The 21,306-nt window shown below is 33.1% G+C and overlaps 1 protein-coding gene across 2 annotated transcripts; it reads right to left on the bottom strand.

The window, feature by feature from the left end:
* Positions 1-373: 373 nt before the first annotated feature.
* On the bottom strand, positions 374-21,253 carry LOC136271695 (uncharacterized). 2 transcript variants are annotated; one of them, XM_066072120.1, is made up of 8 exons: positions 21,135-21,253; positions 13,230-13,458; positions 12,377-12,496; positions 11,178-11,247; positions 4,714-4,835; positions 3,499-3,561; positions 2,147-2,209; positions 374-1,407 (listed from the first exon to the last, which is right to left on the bottom strand). In XM_066072120.1, the coding sequence occupies exons 1-8, from the start codon at positions 21,186-21,188 to the stop codon at positions 1,346-1,348; spliced, it is 783 nt and encodes a 260-aa protein (XP_065928192.1). In that variant the 5' UTR covers positions 21,189-21,253; the 3' UTR covers positions 374-1,345. The 2 variants fall into 2 exon arrangements, with proteins under 2 accessions (XP_065928192.1, XP_065928193.1); XM_066072121.1 differs by having other exon boundaries at positions 374-1,299.
* Between the last annotated feature and the right edge of the window lie 53 nt (positions 21,254-21,306).

The following is a 21,306-nucleotide window of genomic DNA, read 5'->3' as shown; positions in this document are numbered from 1 at the left end:
CATTGGGGTTCATTGAGGTATCATTGGGGTTCATTGGGGTATCACCCATTAAACAAACGTTGTTTTTCATTATTTTCTTTTTTATGATGTCTGATACTATACATGTATACGGTTTAATCTTATTTATGTGAAAACTTCTAGTTTAGACGAATACAGCTGTGAGTTTAATGCACTGTTTACCTGCAATTGACCACTTGTTTTATTTACAGGAAATCAGTAAAAATTAAAAAGCTGGAAAATCCAATTTTAAAATTAGAAAATACAAAACTAGAGCTGGTAATTCCAACTTAAAGGTTAAAAATTCCCCTTTAAAGTTAAAAATTCCAACTCTAAACTTAGACACTCAATGAATAAATTTGAAAAATCCAACATGTAAGTCAGATATGTGAAGATTATTTTGTTTTATTTTAGTAAATGAATGTACATGAAATTTAACCACAAAAGTATAAAGAGGTGAAAATAAAAACAAGAAACAAATGAATATAACTAAAAGCATGAACATGTTATTATATGCACAATATAACATTTACGAAATGCAACATTAGCAGGTGCTACAATTCATACCTATTTACAAAAATAAAGTTAAGTGAACAAAACTTTAGTCTTTTTTTAAACCTGGTTTCCAATCCGGTTATTAAAATGGTGAAAATGGCGGGCAGGTGGGCGGACGGCTGCCAAAAGGGTACCCTTATTGTACGAATAACTCCTTCTGCAGTTTTCAAGATAGGAAGTTGTTCTTTTGCAGATCAATTGTACCTATATTGGAGGTGTGCATATTGCTAGGATTTTGATTTCTGGTAATTTATAAATAAAATACCAACTGTTGAACTTAGTCATTTTTAGCAAAATATTGCATATAGGGTACCCCTATAGTACGGATAACTCCTCATAAAGTTTTCAAGATAAGATGTTGTTCTTTTGCAGATCAATTATACATATAGGGTTCTCCATTTCACTGGATACGGTAGGTAGTGTTTATCAATTCATGGTTGACATGGATTGTGGATACAGTTCACATAAAAGAAAACCGGGTTTGCTGTCACATTGACAGCTTTTCACTTGTTTCATATATACACCATTAAAGAATTAGGCTTATTTTCAACACAGCAATGCACGTAAAGTAAACCGCAAGTTAAACTCGTATGGTCGGGACAGAAAATGATGTACACAATACCCAAATGTTCATTTTTACGTGTAAGTTTGAATTATTTGGTAGTAGTATTCCGCAACCTTTTAAAATATTTGTTAATGAAAGATCTAAAATATTCAGATTCTTTGTTCATCTTCGCATTGGATCCACTGAAAAGTAGCAAGGGGTTGCTGTACCTCTCATCAATAGCTAGGATCATTCCTTAGCTGTTTTCATTGTTAAGATTATTTCTGTTTCATTTATTTCTGGAGCATCATCTATAGAATTTAAATAAAACATACATTATATTATTAAATATATGTATCGATAATGAAACCAATAACAAATGAAAAACAAATGTTGTGAAGAAGTCCCTAAGTAACAATTTTAACTTCTCTATTTTAACTGATAAAACCAAGATATTCACAAATAACCTGATGCATTAAAAGTACACGAAATAAGCTCATGCTGTACAACCCACACTTCTAAGTTGCCATGCTCTATACCAAATAGTTGAATAAACTTGCTATCAACTTTCTCAAACTGTGATGTTACGAGACATTGAGTCCAAGGGATCGAGTTTCTATATATACGAAACTAGAAATCTAAAACACACATTGCTATTGCCTTATTAATTATTCCCGATTTACCGATTAATTGGTAATGTATATATCAGAAAATATGCCATACTCCTGATACTATGTTTATGATTCATGTTTAGTCTTCAAAAGTACGTACATTACAAATACGTCGCTAGTGAATTTTCAAAAAAAAAACACACGATGTTATCATATTTATCTAACATTATGGCAATTTTAAATTGTTAGATTCAACTTTAAATAAGTTGCATTGACTATGAGGTTATGAATACAGTTGTTATTAACCAAAGAATCTCAAGATTTAGTGTTGTTTCTTTCTCAGTTCTTGTTTGTTATTTTCGGGGTTTCTTTGTGCCTTTGGCATGATTCATGGATGCCATAACCTAGATTTTATTTTACTAAATGGTCCATATCTTACCTTCTTCTGTGTATGTTTCTTTCAGTTGAAGACTTTCACTCTCATTTTTGTAAGGATCAATATCTTCAATATACATATGAAATCACATGTCTTATAAAAAATGATAAATACTCACATATTTGATGCTGATAATGAATGCAGTTTATTTACTTATTTAAAACCAATGTTAGCAGCTGGTTTAACGTTAACTGATTAAAGCAATATAAATTCAAAATTAATCTTTCCTCGAATATTGAAAAAACTAATATAAGGTATATGAAACTAGTACATTGTGTTATAAAATGATGTAGTTCTTGAGAATTGAAAACTATTTATTATTTTATTATAACTTATTAATTATTATGAGTTAGGGGTTATTATTAACGTTATAAATATTACTTTTTACTCATTATTGAACAACATTTCAAAAGAATCAAAAGCTGTTGTTTGCAGCGATTTTTGAATGCAAGAAATATTTCATATGTGTGTGTGTGTGTGTGTGTGTGTGTGTGTGTGTGTGTGTGTGTGTGTGTGTGTGTGTGTGTGTGTGTTTTAAGAAATCATGAAATCTTTAAAAAAATATTCCGTATGTACATGTAAATTTGCGAGAAACATTTTTTTCTCTTGCTCAGCAGTGAAAATTCTTACATTCGTTTCACAATCTTAGTTGTCATACTTTATTGTAAAAAACGCGAGTCTATATCAATGCATAGATCGTGTACTTTATATGAATCCTTTTAATTTTTTATTCAAAAATCGTTTGCAAACAAATTAAGGTGACATGCATTTTTGTTTCTTTCTACCTGTGCTTTAATAGTGATTTAAAAGTTTTATTTATAATTTATTACTATTTTCTTCAAAAACAAATAGTTTTAAAAAATGGTTGTATTTTAAAAGGGAATTAAAAGTGATTCCTATAATGAAATACATGTTCAACCCTTAAATAGCTTATTTCAATAGTAGTTGCATCAATGAGTTACATTTGTAGCAACTTAAGGATCCATGTTTAAATGGTTTTATAACAATTTGTAAAATCGAAGTTACTAAAAGAAGACCTTAAATGTACATACAGACATACTGACGGACAAAATTTAAGTGATCATACAAGCTAACTTGAACCATCGGGTTTTTATTTATTATTATTTTTCCGCAATATTTATAATTATGTAAGAATCAAAGATTTACATGTACATAGTGGTCTGATCACGTATAGTCACTAAATTGCTTTGTACTTCATGAATATTCCATACATCATTACGCATTGGAGTAAAAAACAACAAAAAAACAACAAATCGGTTGATAGGGTAACCTTTGTGATGACAATATGGTTAACAAAAAGAACATAAAATAGATTTTTGATACATATATTTAACCTTTTTCTTGGTCCATTCCATTCGGTGAAATTTTTTCAGCCCTTGCTTTTACTGGAATTTCATCTTTCAAATCAAAGTAAACAAAAGAATTATTAACACAATGAAGTAATGTTAGTTACTAGCTTAAGATTTATTACATCTTGTCTTTATCTGAACAAGGAAAATATTCTAACATTTTGTTAAATCATAAATGTTAAGTAACATTTTAATAGAAAACTTAAGTTTAAGCAAACAACTGAGGTACTGAAAGCCGAACTCTTTTGATGTGCATTTATGCATTTTGTGAATTAAAGGCTGGCAAGTCCTTTCAAGTCGCCAAATCGTCAGCGAGTGACTAAATTTTGTAAGTGGATATTAACATAAAAATGTTTGTCTAGTACCAAAAAAAAAACAAAGCGCTAAAAATAAATCCTCTATTTCTTTGCTGTGCAGCCAAATACAAATGCTTGCATTGGTTAGATAGCGCTTAATATCAAAATATATCAAATTCAAATTAGAAACAAATGCTATTTCATTTTGTACTACTTCAATTCTCAATCATCCACTGAAAATCTGTTTTAATGTCACTATAAACGTTAACGTGATCATATACGATTAAATAATGATCAATACAAGTAAAAAGTGCAAACTAAAAGTTATTCAAACAAAATGTGTAACGTTAAGTGCGCATATGTTAACACAGCAAGGATATATAAATTTTACAGCTTTTCAGGCGACGCATTATTTTATCAAAGTTATAGAGAGTCTACAGCAAATTTGTAGCAAATGGGGATCTCTGCAAGTTTGTTACGATACATTGTAGCTGGTCCATAAACGCTTGCATTAAAAGATGACATAAGCAACTGATGCATTAGTTTTTTTTATGTGTGTCTAGATTATATCAATTGAACAGAGTATAGAAAGACAAACATATGGAAAAGGTGATTCAAAATCCACAACATGACAATTTGAGAGTAACAATAATACACGTTAACCATGCGTCGATATGTCAATAACAAGTATAAAATTCATGATTTAAATAATGTCTAGGTTATTTAACCAATTGAATTGTCAAGATCTCCACAACACATAATTAAAAAAAAATAATAGTAAAATACTACTTAATGAAACTGATAAATAAAAAGTAAATGTTTATTTGGAAATATTTTGGTAAAATTTTAATCTTAAGTATTTTCCGAGTCTTTAAAAGTTAAAATTGACATTTCTTAAAATCACCTTTATTTTTGTTTCTTTTGTGCCTGAAGTAAATCAGTAGACTCGCACAAATCAAGACAGATATGATGATAATTGGAATTATTAGCCCAAGAGGGGTCCCAATCCTATCTTCATTTTTGAATCTAGAAAGGTAAATGCACGTTTTTTTTCAAGATTAAGAGACAATATATTATATGAGCTTTTCTGATTACAATTTGTCCGTTGTCTGTCGTCGTCGTCGTCGTTGTCGTCGTCGTCGGCGTTGTCATCGTCGTTGTAAACTTTTCACATTTCCATCTTCTTCTCAAGAACCACTGGGCTGATTTCACCAAATTTGGCACAAAGCACCAATAGGTGAAGGGGATTCACGATTGTTTAAATGAAGGGCCACGCCCTTTTTAAAGGGGAGATGATTTAGAATTATTGAAAATGTGTTGGTATTTTTCAAAAATCTTCTTCTCAAAAACTATTAGGCCTGAAAAGCTTAAACTTGTGTAGATTCATTCTCAGGTAGTGTAGATTCAAGTTTGTTCATATCATGGTCCCCGGGGGTAGGGAGGGGCCACAATAGGGGGGTCAAGTTTTACATAGGAATATATAGAGAAAATCTTTAAAACTCTTCTTCTCAAAATCTATCAGGCCAGAAAAGCTAAAATTAAAATGGAAGCATTCTCAGGTAGTGTAGATTCAAGTTTGTTCAAATCATAGTCCCTGGGGGTAGGGTGGGGCCACAATTGGAAGATCAAGTTTTACATAGGAATATATAGAGAAAATCTTTAAAAATCTTCTTCTCAGAAACAATTAGGCCTGGAAAGCTCACATTTAAATGGAAGCATTATCGGGTAGTGTAGATTCAAGTTTGTTCAAATCATAGTCCCTGGGGGTAGGGTGGGGCCACAATAGGGGGATCAAGTTTTACATAGGAATATATAGAGAAAATCTTTAAAACTCTTCTTCTCAAAATCTATCAGGCCAGAAAAGCTAAAATTAAAATGGAAGCATTCTCAGGTAGTGTAGATTAAATTTTGTTCAAATCAAGGATCCTCTGGGTAGTGAGGGGCCACAATAGGGGGATCAAGTTTTACATAGGAATATATAGAGAAAATCTTTTAAAATCTTCTCATAAACTATTAGGCCAGGAAAGCACAAATTAAAATGGAAGCGTCCTCAGGTAGTGTAGATTCAAGTTTAATTTTTATATAGAGAGAAAATCTTTTTCTCAAAACTATTAGGCCAGGAACGCCTAAATTTGAGTTGAAGCACCACCAGATCGTATAGATTCAAGCTTGTTTAAATAATAGTGAGGCCACAATGGGGTGTGAATTTTTACATAGGAATATATAGAAAAAATCTTTAAACATCTTTTTTTTAAAAGACTATTTGGCCAGAAAAGCTTTAATTTGTGAAGAGGCATCCTTGGGTAGTGTAAATTCAAGCTTGCAAAATCACAGTCCCTAGTGGTAGGGCGGGGCCGTGATGGCGGTTTGAATTTTTACATAGGAATATATAGATAAAATCTTTAAAATTATTCTTGGAAAGTTTTCGGTCCTAAACTCAGTACTTAGTGTGAAAGCACAGGTTATGCAGATTTAAGTTTGATGAAACCATGATTCCCTAGAGAAAAGTGGGGCCACGAAATGGGGGGGCTGTATATAGGAATAGAGAAAAATCTTCTTACAGGTACAACAACAAAAGGGGCTTGGTATTTACCAAAAAAGAGGTGGATAAAAATTGGCAGATTTTCAATTTTTTTAGCAAGATCTACTGTACTTAGTTGTCAAAATATTTTGATACTGTAATGCTAATTTTGCAATTGTTGCTCAGGTGAGCGATGTGACCCCTGGGCCTCTTGTTTGTTTTATGTTATATAAGAAATCGGAATTCATAACGCATTTTGCTTAAAGCAAAGCATGCACTCTACAGGGATAGCAAACGTCATGGTCATCTTTTACTTAAGGATGTTTTAGGCATGCATTTGAAAATTTTGCATAATAAATTTGAATTTTTTTCAGCAATTATTTAAAAAATTGAAAAGCTTTAATTTTCCATGTGTATTTTCATGCTCCCTTTCATTATTGAATTATAAGTATTATGTTAAACAATTGTAATTTTGCATTCAGCCAACGTACATTTGGCATTACTTTTATAAGCGGGTTCTGTATAGCAAAGTGGCAATACAATTTGACAAGTTAATCTGACCAAGTTAGAGGAGCAAATGCATGCATAAATCAACTTCCTTGTTTGTGTTAAGGCAATCATATAGAACATTTCGTGTTTTAAAACATTATAAATTCTTAGCAATAGGTTATTTCCATTTTCTATTTAGTCATTTACCCTACCCAAGGGCGTGAACTCCTGGCCTATAGGTAATGAATTTCAAAAATGAGATAGATAGAAGGCTTAATGTTTATCTTTTCCTGCTGCGGAAGTATAGAAGAATATTTTTAAGATTAAATACATTTAAACCTGTTGACAACACTGCCAAGCCTTAGGACCTGAGCTTTTGAATCAGTTGCTATGAATTTTACAGATTGTCAACTATATTCAAACATTAAATGCTGAGCAGCATCAAACAAGTCAACGGCGTCGGCCAAGAGAGCGAGATTTGCGATCACCGCTGGCTTGAAGAAAATTGTCAGCGTTACCTGGAATACCTACTTTCCTCTCTTTAAGACTTGAGAAAAGTTTTAATCAAAGAGGAGTCTTTCACAATAGGTTTGATTTCACAATATAGGTACATGTAAAAGGCATCGTGAAAATCATAATCATGCAGTTAATTTATCTACTACTACTGTGGAAATTTAAAGCTTTAATACATGATCAAGATATCGCTTTATTGGCTGATCCTTTAAACTTGAACTCAATCCATGGGACCATGAGTTTTACAATGTAGGTAGATGGCTTTATAGACATCATAATTATGCATTTATTTCTTCTTGATAGTATATGGGAGTAGAGAAGAACAATTTCTATTTGTCCAGCTTTAAGGCCTGAACCACTGACTTAGGGACCGTGAAGTTTACAATGTTTGATCAGCAATTCATAAACCAAACAATTAGCTTTTCGTTACTCAGATTAGAGTGGAGAAGATTGTTTCTAAGATTCATAATATATATTCACCCAGTGGTTATATTGATCCCAACAAATGGTCTGAATCACTGACAATGAGACAATGAACTTCACAGTTTTGATAAAGGGTTTCATTGTCATTATAACCTTGCATTTAGAATTTGTTCCACATATGTGGGATTAGAGAAAAATATATTTATCAAAGGGCCAATTTGCATATTCAGGCATGTTCATGAAGCCTCAGTGGTTGGTAAGTTATTCATTTGACAATTTACAATTGTCTAATGCTAGAAATGCTTTAAACCAAAAAGGGCAGCGATTGATTTTGTGATTTTAAGCTCAAAATGTTAAATTATCCATAAACGATGTAGGACGATGTATAAAGACAATAAAGAACATAAGTGACTCAGATGACCTAAACAACATAAGGATTAGGGTTTACATTGTTAACCTGAGCTGTACACGATAGCCATTACTCTGAACACATAAGGTATCAAACTTAAATAAATGTACGAGGGTTGTCCCAAAATAGTGTAGACAGGACACATAATTTATAAGCTGTTCACTGCAATTTCATTAGACTTCTATGTTTTCTTCAATGACCCATTGGCAAACAATACTGAAAAATTCAAATCTGTACTTTATTTATTTCTCGAGAAAATGAATAATTAGTAACAACACGTTTTGTCAGGCGGCGCCATGAGCGACGTCGAACATTTCCAGTTTTACGTTTTTGCTAGACCCTCCACATCGTTTATGATAACATTTACGTTTTATTTCCGAAAAAGTCTTAGAAAAAATATTATTATTTTTGAACAAGTAACCTGAGTGCACATTCAACATATATTTCTAGTTTTTTTTTATTAATATATTCTTAGTACGAACGATCTGTCGGCTTCAAACTTGCCCTGTATTACTTGTTGTCTAACGTCCGTCTTGCCGAAATGTGTCGTTCAGCATTTTGACGCCCATTGATATCGTTTGGAGTTTCTTTTTTCCACTTATTGTCATCATACTGGTTCAAATATTTTCAATGCTGTTTAACTACTTATTATCGATTTTGTTAATTTCATTTCCTTCCAAAGCCGCTAAGGATTTATTTCATGGTCTTTACAAAATCAGTTACTGCTGCGCCGCCTTACACGCTGACATCGTCATTTTATTACGAGTTAACTTTTCAACTTGTCACAAAACGCGCTATAAAATATTTAAAAGTTTTGTTAAAGCCAAAACATTTTTTGAGTAAATAAAAGAATTATTATCAAATACCAATGTATGTTTATTTGAATTTTTTCATTCGAAAAGTACTTTTCCTCGCAATTTTCATTTCATTGTGTTGATTTTAAATTTTTGGTTTTGACATTGGGCCGCACGTCGAATTTCTGATCTAGCATGCTTTCATTTCACTAATTTAATCTCAAACAATAATTGATTTTAAAACATTATTTGAATGCAAATTTCTTGAACCCTTTGTGGCACAAATTTCATCTTCCTTTGTCTTCGATTAACTGAATACCGCCACTTGTCTACGCTATTTTGGGACAACCCTCGTATTTTGAGTAATTAGTAGAGTATATTTCTAAAATAGTAACAATCTTCATTTTTGGTGCTAAACGTGAAGCCACTTTTAAATTACAGTACCAATTAGACCCAACCAAACACCAGAGTAAGCCCCCAACGAAACCTCGGGTTTACTTGGGTTTACTCTGGGTTTCTTTTGAAATGTGTGTCCACTCAGAGTTTATTTTGGGTTCACTCGCAGACTGCTTTTGGGATACTCTTAAACATTGAGATATGAAGCTGACCCATCTTTTATCTAATTATCTTACTGCCCCTAATCCCCCCCCCTTGTATATGACAAATACATATGTAGCATCTGTCTCAAGGGTCTGCCTTTGATCAGGGTTTACTTGGGGTTTACTTTGGGCCTGCTCTAGTAAACCAAGAGTAAATACACAGTAGGGTCTGACCGGTACTGTAGTTATTCAGTTTTTGAGAAGATGATTTTAAAATATTATTTCACATCATTCTTATTTAACAGTGCAACACCCTAACTTGACCCTGCTCTTTTCTCTATAATGGTAGTTTGGGAAATGTCTGGAACAAATTTTCCTCGTTTTATTCCTACACTCCTATGTTAAACCTTCCCTACCCACCCTCTATTGCGTTCCTACTCAACCCTAAGGATCATTATTTCTCTGAGAATGCTTCAATACAAGATTTAGCTTAGCTTGTCAAATGGTGTTTGAGAAGATTTCCTTTATATGTTAAAATATAAAAGTTCGACCCAATGTTTTCGCCCAGCCCTATCCATAGGTATCTTGATTTCAACAAAGCTTTATCTACATTTCCTGATGGTGCTCCTGCACAAGTTATAGTTTTCCTGGTACACTGGTTTTGAGAAGAATAAGTCTCAAGGGTTTTCTCTACATATTACTTAATAGCAAAGTTTTGACCCCCCCCCCCCCCCCCCCCACATATTGTGGTCCTACTCGTGTTGCTCTTGATTTGAGCAAACTTTAATATACATTAGTTAAGGTGGCTTCATACAAGTTACATTTTTTTTTAGTAAATTTATCTTTAGTGAAAATTTTAAAGATTCCTCTCTATACATTATGATGTAAAATGTTCACCCCTCTGCATATTGTGGCTCCTCCCTACCCCAAACAATCATGAATGAAAGAAATGTGAATCTACCCTACCAGGGGCTGCTTCTAGGTTTCAAGTCCTAGTTTTAGCTTTTCTAACCCAAGGATTTTTGTAAAGATTTTTTTAAAAAGTATAACAAATCTTAATCATCTTCCTTTGAGAGAGGGTATTGCCCACCGTTTTTAAAACCTTGAGTCCCGTTTACAGAAGTTTGGTTGAGCATAGTCTATTCGTTCTGAAGAAAGAGTTGAAACTGTTAAAGTTAACAGACAGACAGAAAGACGAACAGAGAATCTGTTGTAAGCTGGCCAAAAAAGTCGTCAGTATATGAAAAGCTCGCGTGGGATTTTAGCTCATATTTGCTTAAATAGGGATCTATATCAGATCTATATAGTCACAGGATTTTTTTTATGAAAATTGGTATAGAATTGATCAGACACGATCAAGCAAAAAGTGAATGTGTTTGATTTATCTCTGTACACTTTCAAACATTTTAAAATAAGTTGTGATTAATTTTTACAAATTTCCGGTATTATTCATATTATGTACCTAAAGCATGCATATACTTTGCACAGTGTTAATAAGTCAATTGTTATAAAGTGATGAAAGATATATGACTTTATAGAGGAATGTCACTCATATGTCATTTTAACATGCTTGTGAAGGATAATCTACATAGTGCAAATTCATGCATGGATTATTTTAACTTGTATATATTGCTTACAGGTTCATTTATGCTTCAATTTATAATGATACATGTAACTTACGTGCTCAAGAGAGTTTCAGGTATCTCAGTTGTAGAATTTGCAGTCTTTGTCAAATTATAACAACCTGGATCTGGAAAAACAATTTTAAAAAATATATATTTAGACATGCTGCTCACCATGGTTGCTATGCATAACTGTGCATGAAGACATCTAATACAATACAAACTATTCCTTTATGAATATATAATTCCCACTGACGTAACTATTGAATTAGAATATTTCAAAGCATCAATTTTCATTTTGTTTTACCTATTATAAAAAATAGTTTACTGTTAAATATATTTCAAATTCTGCAATCTTCTTGTCCTTAGACTTCTGAATAACATCCAAAAAAACTCTTTTTGTGTTTATTTAATTGATATATTTTATGTATAAATTAATTTTAAATTCAATTTACAGATTTATGCCACATTACCATTCCCTTTATATTGTTTCATTCTGAGTAGCCCTCTACACAAATCTGAAACAGCCTCATCTTAATTATCTTTAATGAAATCTGAACCACTGAACCCTTCCCAACCCTTTGGATTTTATTTTAACAAACTTAAACCAAAACGATTTACATGACAATTAAAAAGAAATGGATATTACAGTGAATTTGATTCATGCGGGCATTTAAAACATCAAATCCTTTTTTCTTTTTCTTTTTTTATTTCCCATGAAAGGCGCCCTGACCCTTTATTCCAATAAAAGTGAAATTGTTCATCTAAGTATGAATAGCGCTAAGTCGGTACAATACTTCTGATCATGATTAAGAAGTCTAAGATGTGTGAAGTGCACAGGACCAAAAATACAAACCCCTGACCTCAATCCCCACCCTGAGCTGTGCACCTTGCATCTACACGTGAATGTATCAGATTAAAGGTTGTAGCAGCTGGACTGTACATGAAACTGTAAAAAGCGAAAACGTTCAATTCTGCATGAATTTTTCGTGACGTCACGCATTATAATAGCGCGCACTTATTGGTTATCGATTGGGTTAGTTTAAACATATTTTCTCGGTAATTTTAGCAGTTCTGAACAATTTGCCTTTCCAGATGTAAATATAAGTAAAATCAGCTATGTTAAAAAATTCAGCGGGATATGAAATTGGTTGGTACAGGCTTCACAAAATATGATCACGTAACCAACCAAGTTCATATTACGGTGAAATTTTTAACCTTATGTTTATTTCTTAAATACGTGTAACATTCAATTACATTTGTAAGCTTCATCTGATCGATAAAACTGTGGACATCGCTTAACTGTAAACAACAGACAGTTTGTATCGAGATGGGGCTGAATCAAATTCCCAATGCTACTGTATTCTGTACAATGACCTGCAACAGATAAATATCATAAATATCATTATCATACACGTATGTATGTAATAGTCATTTTTTTAATAATTCAATTATAATTTGTTGAGCGAGAATTAGAGTGGATTTTGATGTTAAGACTATTAAGGCATTCATCGACCTTTACATGTTATCTGATAATGTAAATCTAACAAAAGTTGTTATACATTCTAAGATTTGAAATCGATTAGGATGGGTCCCTACTCCAGTGAGTAGTAATACTCCATCATGAAAATTATGTATACACTGATGTAATTATCTCATTACTGAATAATTAAGGACTTATTGTTAAGACCTTGAGTTAATTATATTGCTTTAAAGGCAGACAACTGTTTCATTTCTGCATGTATACTACACGTTTTTAAAACATTATACACATGTATTTACATCTACCACGTATGATTCCTTCTATTCCTTATGTAAATTGAGTGTTAATTCATAGTTCTGTAGAAACTGACAGAACTGAAATATACATGCCTCGTTTATCGATCGGTCGAAACCTTCAGTTAAGCTGGTTTTATCTAACTTACTGATGTACAGTAACAATAATTTATAGTATAATATAATATATTTATAGTATAATATAGAATTTGCAATTATCAAATATATTTCTTGGCATTTTCAGATAGTCAGAATCATTTCACTACCCAGCCCAATCTCTTGAAGCATAATTATTCATTGTGGACTTTTTTAAACCAAACTCAAATGAAACTACCTAAAACAATGTTTTGTGCATATGCACACACTTCCAATGTCTGACTAATATCTGTGTTGATAACACAGTGGTACAAAAGCCTATCAGGTTCATCACATTGACTGGCATAAGCTTCACAGTTCTTCCTAGCTGCAGCCTCCTTCCATTTATCTTCAGTGTCTGGACAATCGTCTACAACCTGCACTGTTGCTCTTGATATGGGGCATGAGTAGCTGCTTGCTTCCAGTGTCTGTTTAATAAGATCAAGACAAATATATCATTGATAAACGTCCGTTTAGTTTTACAATTTAAACTTAAAACAAACATGTGGGATGTAAAATGTCAGTCAATCTGTTTTAAGTTATTTGAAATTTGACTTCTTCAAAAAGTAATTATCTAACATTGACTCTTATTATACTTTCATGTTAAATACTGAAATCTGATTGGTAAAGACGCAGTTCATAATCTGTTCTATTACCCTCGTTAGCAACGCACTAAGCAACGGGTAACATTACAAATTGTTACATGCGCGAAAATTATGCGCGTACGGTTCGCTGTAGAATTCACGTTATTCCTATATTAAAGCAGTAAAATTTTCTTAAAAAATAAGACATTCAGGATAACAAAATAAATAGTGCCTGTTTGGGAGGATAACAGTTGAAATTGACACCCCTCGAAAACCATTGTCAACCTCCGCTTCGCGTCGGTTGACAATGGTTTTCTCGGGGTGTCAATTTATTTATATAGTGTTACATGCGCGTAAAATATGCGCGTACGGTTTGCCGTAGAATTCACTTCATTTCTATATAAAGGCAGCAGAATTCTCTATAAAATTAAGCCATTAAGAATAATAAAATAGGTATTGCCTATTTAGGACGTTAACAGTTTAAATTAACATCCCTCGAAAATCATTGTCAACATCCGCTTTGCGTCGGTTGACAATGATTTTCTCAGGGTGTCAATTTCAATTGTTACCCTCCGAAACAGGCACTATTCATATAATATTGCATGTGTATGCACTCCAAAAGATGGTCTAAAATTACTAACTCTAACAATTAGCGTGTCATAAATAGATTAATGTTTGATAATTAGATGTCGCATGTTATTTTAGCACAGGGAAGGTCGCTGTATATCAGCCCGAGACCCGAGTGCTGATTATAATGTTAATATTGCTCTGTACATTTTTTCTATAAGACTTTGTATATTGTGTAAGCATTTACATGTACATCAACGCCTTTTCATAGATGTTTAAATATTGTATCAATAGAGTTTATTGTCATTTTGTAAATTTTGAATTTACAGGGTGGCAATAAATACAAAATTAACAACATGAATGTTGTAAAACACAATGGGATGAAGCTAAAACTTAAAATAATACTAATAACCTGAAAGGGGCATAGTCACGATTTTAATCAAAAAATTGTTTTCCGATTGTAATACCTACAATGCTTTGGAAAGACATTTTAAATTGGCAAATGAAATTTTAGTGTTATTTGTTGAGTTACAAGCGAGTTACAGAGCATAATATTCTTCGCTATGTAAACAAAGCGTGTGTTTACATTTTGAACGATGAAGTAAAATTTTCAGTTTTAAACCTAAAACGACTGTGTTGAACGTTAGGAACTTTGTTATCTCTGCTTAAAATAAATAAAAAGATAGACAAATAGGCTGGAAAAAGATTTTTTACTGGTATATTAAACCTATGTAAACAAAAACAGGACACAAGTCTTGTTTACATGACAAAGAATTGTGAGCCCTGTATCTTGCTTATACCCCTACGAATGACTCTCATACTTTTGTTTGATCATTCAAAATGCAATTTTAAAGCATTGTAAATAATAAAAACATAAAAATAGAATTTGATCAAAATCGTGACCATGCCCCTTTCACTTCCAATATCAACACAAACTGGTGAAAAGGACTATCAACTAGCAATGTCCTTAAATTATAATTATAATTAACGCCTTATCTTACTTCCTTAAAGTCCTAGCTAGGCCCCAGAGCCATGTAATGTAAGATACTGTCATTGTCAAAATAAATATGCCACAATTAAGGTGTTGAGTCAGCCTTTCTACACTTTATTTTAAAATGAATATAATGTACAACAGAACTGATGTTATACATTGTTCCTGTGTTACTGGCATGTTTGTTCTACACTACCATTAGTGGTGTATGCAAGCACGTAGTGACCCCCCCCCCCCCCCCACACACACACACACACACGCACGTCACACACACACCACATACTCATACACACACTTTTTCTCGCAGCAATTTTATTTTTAAATTTTACTTATAATATATCATCAAAGTAAAAATGCTTTTTAGCAAGTCCAGTCAATCTGTTTCACTCATTTTTGAGCAAGGGTATGTTTTGGTAAGAAAGGTTTGACCTTTTGCATAGATTGTTCGTTTAAATTGATAAAACAATTCTGCAACAACTAGAACGTGCAGCTATGTTGAATGAGAAATGTCACCTAGTAAAAAACAAAGACCAAATACGAGAAGCTAAAGCTGATTTAAAATGAAAATTTCTGGTATTTTATTATTACTTTAAAAGTTAATAACTTAAAAGTTTTAATTCTAAAACTTTTTGCGTGGACCCTGAGGTCCACGCAGAAAATATATAAGCGAGGTTAAACCGGATGCTATGGGGAAAATTCAGCCTGCGCATCAGCTAGCCTGGTTCCTGTGTGTAATGGGTAGCTCAGGGAACCAGGCTAGCGCACATTTATCTGAATCGGGATCGGGATTCCGTGCCATATGCACCATAAGTTCAAAGGCGCTGTTATTGTAAAGTTGTCGGTAAACAGTACGGAAACAAAGCATTCCTTTTAAAGAAATGATTGGCATGTGATATGAACTATCAGTATTATGAAATAAGTTAATGTTATGCGGAAAGTACAACATGCATCAAATAGCATAATTTGCAATGTTTTGTTGTGTTCCGAATACACATGTACATGTAACTTAACTTTACTTTTATAGTATGCGAGGCAAGAGAACTTCCCGATTAAATTTTTTTTAAGCATTTAAGTATGATTGAATAATTATGTCACTGTATAAAAGTTTAAATCTCAAGAAAAATGCATCAAAATATGATTAATTTACACAAAGCTGTCACTGCATAGTTAACAAAGTAGTGCGAATCGTAATGTGTGCGCAAATAGTAGAATTCACCGAATGCCTGATACTATACATGACATGATGCAAACTTCATTCAGAGATAGATCATAATTATTTTAGAAGTATGAACCCTTTAAATTCTGAGATAAAAAGTCAGGGTTATACAGACATGTATACGTAATACAACGTACAAATTTAGTGGTTAAAAGCAGAGGGCTAGAGTCGGTGGAATCTCTGATAATCTTAAGGCTTTCACGTTTTCGTTGGAAACACATGCAAATGGTCCACGTATTGTAGTCCCTTTTTAAAGGACAGCAACTTGTTTTTTCATTGTTGAAATTCTATTGATTCCACTAGGAAAATAAAATACATAAAGATTGGATTATTACAATTTTACAATCAGTTGCCAATATATAGGGAACTTGATGTGCTCTCTTATTTATGGGTGTGGGCACTAGCGTTGGTGCAAAATAATGTTCACAAAAATTTTTGAAACATTATGTTTTGCATCCAAAGCCCTTTCTTGAATTTCTAGTACAGTAATAGAAATTCCGATTTTTGAAAATATAAATCTGTGTTTTAGTAAATACTTTCTTCACGTTACTTTTTCCAATTTCCACATGTTTTAAAGAATGGAGAATCAGGTTTTTTTTTTTTGGTTTTTTTTTTTTTTGGGGGGGGGGGGGGATATGAGATGATCAATATCATAGGGACGAGATTTAATCCAATAAAACCCTTCTGTTGTACATTTGTTTATGCCCCGATCGTATTGATCAGCTCATAATATTCAAAAAATGATTCCTTAATCATTCAATGATTCCTTAATGATTCAATATATAGTCAAATAATTAAAGTATTGTTGTAACACGACATTTAATTGGATAGAAAAATTTAGTTATTTAAGAAATAAATAACAATCTGAAAAGTTCACCGGGATATGAAGTTGGTTGGTGATGTGATCAAATCCTGTGAAGCCCGAAGGTCTTCTCAGTAAATTTGATCAAGTACCAACCAACTTCATATCCCAGTGAGCTTTTTTACATTGCTGTTTATTTATTATACTTACGTTTATAAAAGACAAATCGTTCAGAACTGCTAAACTTACCCAGATTTTATGTTTACAATAATCCAAGCGACTAGCAATAAGTGCGTGCTGTAATCATTGTGACGTCCTGAAAAAGTTCATACAGAATCGAACGTTTTCGCTATTCTATAGATTCATAAAAGGAAACATATTTGCAACTATAAATATATATTTATATAACCTGGTTTGCACGTCACAAGACACGTCACAATGCACCAACGTCAAAAACGTACTAATCCGTTCTAATTTACGTTTGAATTTTGAACAGAATTAATATTATTGGATTTTGGGTTTTTTAAGGGTCTATTAATTATTTTGTCAAATAAAAAAAATTTGCTAGCTTTTGTTATTACCTAATATCCAAACTGCAAACCCATTTGAGTTTAAAAAAAAAAAACCAAAAAAAAAAAAACCCTAAAATCTGGGCTTTTTCTCTCTTATTCAATTCTCAACACACATCTTTCCTGTCAATTTAGAATAATAATTTTTTTTTATTTAATCTGGATCCGCGTTTGTCCAGACTTCCACATTTTGCCAAGCTTTGATTTTATTCCGTAATTAACCTTCCTTGATTTCTGTATAACCATTCTACTTTCTCATGCACAAATAGACACTGACCTCCCGCTATAAATCTATAGTGCATGTAACTAACTTTTTGCCATCGAAACGAAGTTCATGTATTTACATCAGACTTGTCCAGAGAATCAAGGGAGGGGGAGGGGGGGGGGGGGTATCATAAAAAAAAATATCAGTCTTTACATGACTTTCCATCCATTTAGTCAAACACAAAACCTTACATTTAGCAGCTGGTGCATTGTTTTCAGTTCATAGCTGGTGCTAACAATCCAAAATTTCAAATATCAACCGTAACGTTTTCAATTCATGTGTATTATATAGATGTATATTTCTTTTAAAATATATTTTCATGTTCATTTTGTCTTCATTCATGAATCAGAATAGATTTACACTTATATACACAGGTCAGAACCAACACAATCTGTTTTCTAAAGAAAATACTAAGTCTTTGTTGGATGAGCCTTTTGATACGTCACCTACGAAATATTTTTATGTTTGGTTACTCATCGGCCATTAAGCAAATTACATTTATTATTATGCCCCCCTTTGAAGAAGGGAGGGCATATTGCTTTGCTGCTGTCTGTCTGTCTGTCTGTCGGTCGGTGTGTCGGTCCGCCAACAGTTTCCGTTCATTTTCTTCACAGAGGATGAACATATTGATATGAAATTTGGTATACAGGTTTATCATGATAACATCTAAGTCAAGTTCGATATTGGGTACGATCGAGCAATTTTCGACAGAGTTATGGGCGTTGGACGTAGAAAATTCCAGTCATTTGCAGTTTCCGCTCATTTTCTTTGCAGAGAATGAACATATTGAAATGAAATTTGGTATACAGGTTTATCATGATAATATCTAGGTCAAGTTCGATATTGGGTACGATCGAGAAATTTTCGACAGAGTTATGGCCCTTGGACGTAGAAAAATTCCAGTTATTTGCAGTTTCCGCTCATTTTCTTCGCAGAGGATGAACATATTGATATGAAATTTGGTATACAGGTTTATCATGATAACATCTAGGTCAAGTTTGATAGTGGGTACGATGGAGAAATTTTCGTTAGAGTTATGGCCCTTGGACGTAGAAAAATTCCAGTTATTTGCAGTTTCCGCTCATTTTCTTTGCAGAGGATGAACATATCGGAATGAAATTTGGTATACAAGTTTATCATGATAATATCTAGGTCAAGTTCAATATTGGGTACGGTCGCAAATTTTCGACAGAGTTATGGTCCTTGGACGTAGAAAAATTCCAGTTATTTGCAGTTTCCGCTCCGCTCATTTTCTTCGCAGAGGATGAACATATTAATATGAAATTTGGTATACAGGTTTTTCTACATAATAGCTAGGTCAAGCTTGATTTTGGGTATGATAGAGCAATTTGCGACAGAGTTATGGCTCTTGGACATAGAAAAATTCTAGTTATTTGCAGTTTACGTTCATTTTCTTTGTGGGTGTTTCTAAGGGAGGGGGGCATAAGTGTTTCACAAACATCTCTTGTTTATTACAATAAGTCCTTACAAGTTCGGTGCACACGGATTCTTTTAAAATTTCCTTGAGTTTGGGACACTTTTTGTCGATTTTATGGAGTGACTCATAAAATCTACATCGAACTCCGTTTCAGCTCAGCTGAGCTGAAAGCTTAAGTGAGCTTTTCTGATCACATTTCGTCTGTCGTCTGTCTGTCCGTAAACTTTTTTCAAGAACTACTGATCTAATTTTAACCAAACTTGACAAGGCACCCTAAGGCGAAGGTGATTCAAAGTTGTGAAAATTAAGGACCACACCTTTTTTCAAAGGAAGATAATTAGGAATTATTTAAAATTATGGAAAATTTTCAATAATCTTCTTCTCAAGAACCATTTGGCCAGTAAAGCTGAGACTTATATGGAAGCATTCTCAGGTAGAACAGATTCAAAGTTGGGAACACCAACCGGGGGTAGGGTGGGGCCACAATTGGGGGTCGAGTTTTTACATACTAATATATAGAGTACAGTAAAACACGCTTATAATGAAGTCCCAATGACGGCCAATTTAACTTTGTTATAAGCGTAATTCGTTATATCCGTTAAGTTTACAACATGAAATAGAGACTTGGGGAATAAAATTCAGTTCGCTGTAAGCGTTAATTCATTATAAGCGTGTTCGCTATAACCGTGTTTTACTGTAAATATTTAAAAATCTTCTTCTACGAAACTGATCAGCCAGGAAAGCTGAAACTTATATGGCAGCAATATCGGGTAGTGTAGAATCAAAGTTGTGAAAATCATGACCCCTGGTAGTAGGGTGGGGCCACAAGGTGGGTCGATTTTTCACATAAGAATATATAGAGTAAATCTTTAAAAATCTTCTTCTCAAAAATTGACCAGCCAGGAAAGATGAAACTTATGTGGAAGCATCCGTAGGTAAAGTAGATTCAAAGTTGTAAAAATCATGACCGCCGCAGATATGGTGGGGCCACATTAGAGGTAGAAATTTTACATAGGAATATTATAGAATAAATCTTTAAAATCTTCTCCGAAATTTTTCAGCTATATGATTCTTAAATTGGTTTAGACTTTGCCCCCTGGACGATTCTTGGGCCTCACAGGGGGTTCAGAATTTGATGTAGGTTAACATCCCATATATAAACAATTGTTAAGGATCTTTTTGAGAACTGCAATGATTAATGTGATATGACTATAAAATCATCCTAGTAATAAAGGGACTAATGATACAAAACATTAAAATATCCAGGGGGAAAATGAATTTCAATTTATGCTGTCAGAATCTACAAGTATTATACCACATTATCCACATAGTTTGTATTATGACTCCATTAAGCTGATTGTATCATCATTCTTTCTCAGGTGAGCCATGTGGTCCATGGGCCTTTTGTTTATATCTTTTGTTTACAGATAGCAGCCGTTTAGGTTATATCGTGTATTGTTTTTCTCGACAGCATTTATCAACTTCATAAATATTTACTGTCGAGGACAATAAACTTGTTACCGTTCTCATAGTCAATAGCAAAGGTTTTGCCTAATTATATATAAAAACGCACTAAATTAACCCCCAGCATCGAGTTTATCGTAGAAGTCTAGACTATACAATTATCAAGAGAGATTATGCGAGGATGTGTAGAGATTTACCATGTTTATACCTGTAAGATGGCAGTCACAAATATCAATAAGATGATTTCTAATTCCATAGGCATATCTATACTTCGTTGAGTAAAAAGAATGGCGCCTTAATTTATTTGTTTATATTCATAGGTTCTGCGTGGATTCGTTTCCAACCCAGAATACATAGCTAGGGCACTGCAGCGATGCAAA

This window comes from Magallana gigas, chromosome 9 (assembly GCF_963853765.1).
Source record: "Magallana gigas chromosome 9, xbMagGiga1.1, whole genome shotgun sequence".
Classification (NCBI taxonomy): domain Eukaryota; kingdom Metazoa; phylum Mollusca; class Bivalvia; order Ostreida; family Ostreidae; genus Magallana; species Magallana gigas.
This window is presented reverse-complemented; position numbering and strand designations above follow the sequence as displayed.